The sequence below is a fragment of the Typha angustifolia genome, chromosome 1 (genome assembly GCF_048772165.1).
Source record: "Typha angustifolia cultivar Huaian chromosome 1, ASM4877216v1, whole genome shotgun sequence".
Lineage (NCBI taxonomy): Eukaryota > Viridiplantae > Streptophyta > Magnoliopsida > Poales > Typhaceae > Typha > Typha angustifolia.
In genome coordinates, this window is record NC_133239.1 from 371,208 (window position 1) to 374,169 (window position 2,962).

Consider the following 2,962-nt stretch of genomic DNA (forward strand, 5'->3'; position numbering starts at 1 on the left):
GAGATTAATCTGTGGCAGATTGACCAGGCCTCCTGTGGATCAAAGAGCCTCTTTCTTGTCCACTTGCCTTGCTCGACGGCAAAGCATTAAATGCCCTTCCAGTACAAGTGAGAAGAGAGAGAGAGAGCGAGAGGAACGCATGCATGCAGATCTATAGACACTGCCCACATGTATACAATCATCAAAACTTGTTGCATTACTTTAATATTTATGTAGATAGGGCATTTTGGCACCTAGGATATAATGCTTGTACTGTAGCATTTTGTTCCTTAACAATCCATTGGTTGCACTGTGATGTCTATTTCTCAAGTGGTAGGCATAACATGTGAATGCCTTCGATCCCCCATCCCTCCTCACTCGCTACATTCCTACCTATTTCCTATTAGTATCTACTCTTCCTTCCTTTTCAAATACCTATAGTCTTCCTCCATGAATCCACCTGATCTCAACCAATTACCTCTTCCTCTTGAAGAAGAGGATGTTCACTATCAATTCCAACTTTCAACCTCAATTCCAAGACCTGGATTAATTTCTTATCTTCCATGTCACAACCATCTCCATGAACAGCAACAACAGCAGCAGCAGGAGGTAATCAATACAGCAAGTCCATATCTTATTCATGATCCACTCTCAACTCCATGTATGTTTCCCTTATTCTTATTTTTATTTTTATTTCTCGCAGCGAAACGAGAGAGGAGATGCATATGGCGCAAAGTACTGGATACCTTCAAAGATGCGTTGGATTAAGCGAAGCATGGTATCAGATCAAACAGATGCCACTAGACACACAGGGAGAGTCATACATGGTTTCCGAGATAAAGAAAAGCTGCAGCACAAAGATAGCAGCAGCAACTCTCTTATTGGTGTAATAAGAGTTTGTTCTGATTGTAATACAACTAAGACTCCTTTATGGAGGAGCGGTCCTTGCGGCCCCAAGGTACTAACCAATTAACTAGCTAGGAATCAGCACTCCAAACGAATAGATCTTGTTCTATAATAATCTCATCTTTCTTTTTCCTTTTCTTTTTTCCCCTCACTTCCTTGTGGTGATGGTGCAGTCACTTTGTAACGCATGCGGCATAAGGCAAAGGAAGGCGAGAAGGGCAATGGCAGCAGCGGCGTCTGGCGGTGGTCTGATCTCCGATAAACCACCTACACAAGTGAAGAAGAGGAGAAGAGATAAGGATTCCTCCCTTCCCTATAAGAAGAGGTGCAAGAACTTTAAAGCTGTGACTTCTCAAAAAAATAAAATTAGGACTGAGGATATCATCCTCAATATGAGGAATTCAGCGGATCACCGAGCGTTAATCCCGCAGGATGACAAGGATGCGGCAATCTTGCTCATGACCCTCTCTTGTGATTTCAATGCTTCATCCATGGTTGAGTACTGAGTCCTTTCTCTCTCTCTTTGAGTTTTGTCTCTTTTTGTCCACCTGAGGTATTATCTTGTTAATTTGTTCTTGGAGTAGCAATCTTTGGAAGTAATAACACTACCAAAAGGTAATGCATTTCATGCTTGTTATTCTGACAAGTCTGAAGCGGCTGTCTGTGCAGCTCTGCTCTCGCATGACTTTCTTCTGAGAACTGCCAATCTAGGGATCTTGTACTAATTACACTACACTTCTGTGTCTACGCCGTTCAGTTTTCCTCATATTTACACTTTCTTATTGTATTGTTAACTGAAACTTTCATACTACACTTGATATAGTATAGTTTTTTGCAAGGACTAAATAATGATCCAAGAGTAGAGGCTCTACTACGTATGGCATGCTGGCTATTTCATGATATCAAGCATCGAGTTGTAGTACTCTAGAAATCTGGTCTAATCTACAAGATAAAATTAGCTTAATTTCCAATTCCTAGTATATAAACTTGGTATGAGCATTATGATTTACTCGAAGAAAGCATTTTCTTCTATGAACAAATTTGTTGATCATCTTAGAGCAACCAATAAATCTCCATATCTAGGTCTGTCTATTTGAGAGCAACTGAGGAGGTGATCCACATTCCTAACTACCTGAATCATTGCTGCAGATTTGAGGCATTGTAATTATTAAAAATGTGGGGATTAAATTATCCATCATCTGTTAATTTATGTGGTTGTAATTGCAGATAGCATTATGGAGAAGCTAGTTATAGCTACTGCAGATGAATGGACTGGGTATCTAATATTCCAAATGTTCGATAGTAAAAGATAAATGAACCTAATTCATCACAACTGTTGATGAGTTAATACTGCCCAGCCTTGTTATCTTGTAGGAGGATACCACATGTAATTTATGAACTGCTCATTTCATTCCCTTTAAGATTGCAATGCTAAACGCTGTCGTCAGATAAAGACATCGATATTTACCCATGGCAGTTCCGAAATCTAAATACAGACAAAAGCAACTACAAAGTGCGTTTTATGATAAGATAAGGAAGAGGACAAGTAGATGCAGTGAATAGGACATGCATGCATTAATTCAAAGGATAATCTTTTTCAAGGATATCTTTCACTGATAGCTGACTCAGATAACTAAGAAGAAAAGAACAAATGTATCTTATCTTATGACTCAAAAAAAATAATAATAATAATAATAAGGGACTTAAATTTTTAAGGAGAAAAACATCTTGCATGAAACATATATAGATTCTTTTCCTTTTCAACTTTTGACAGGTTAATTAGATGGGTGTGATATAGCAAATCCGACATGAATGCTTGTTATGTTACATCTATTTCCCCACATCTTCCAGAAAAGGCAGGGAAGGGGTGGAAAAAATGTCAGTTTCTTAACTAGTCATTCTTCTTCCTCTTCATGGCATTGCTGTGCATTGAGATTTTTCTTGTCTGGTTGGCATATCCCTATTGGATGGCTATATTTCTCAATCCTTTTGATAGGTTGACTCTCAATACACTTTGCAAATATTTCATGCCATTAGGATTTCACAATGAAGAAAGGAAAAATCTAGCACCTCTTTA

The 2,962-nt window shown here is 38.5% G+C and overlaps 1 protein-coding gene across 1 annotated transcript; it reads left to right on the forward strand.

Annotated features, from left to right (window-relative positions):
• Positions 1 to 360: 360 nt before the first annotated feature.
• Positions 361 to 1,457, forward strand: LOC140765476 (putative GATA transcription factor 22). Its single transcript, XM_073104590.1, has 3 exons — positions 361 to 588; positions 683 to 937; positions 1,059 to 1,457. Exons 1-3 carry the CDS (start codon positions 430 to 432, stop codon positions 1,389 to 1,391), a joined length of 747 nt encoding a protein of 248 aa, XP_072960691.1. The 5' UTR covers positions 361 to 429; the 3' UTR covers positions 1,392 to 1,457.
• Positions 1,458 to 2,962: the final 1,505 nt, after the last annotated feature.

Excerpts from the sequence above, each read along its gene's own strand:
- LOC140765476 (XM_073104590.1), top strand. The coding sequence starts at position 430 with ATGAATCCACCTGATCTCAACCAATTACCTCTTCCTCTTGAAGAAGAG. Across the intron at positions 589-682 it reads AACAACAGCAGCAGCAGGAG|CGAAACGAGAGAGGAGATGC; the intron begins GTAATCAATACA and ends TATTTCTCGCAG. Across the intron at positions 938-1,058 it reads GCGGTCCTTGCGGCCCCAAG|TCACTTTGTAACGCATGCGG; the intron begins GTACTAACCAAT and ends GTGATGGTGCAG.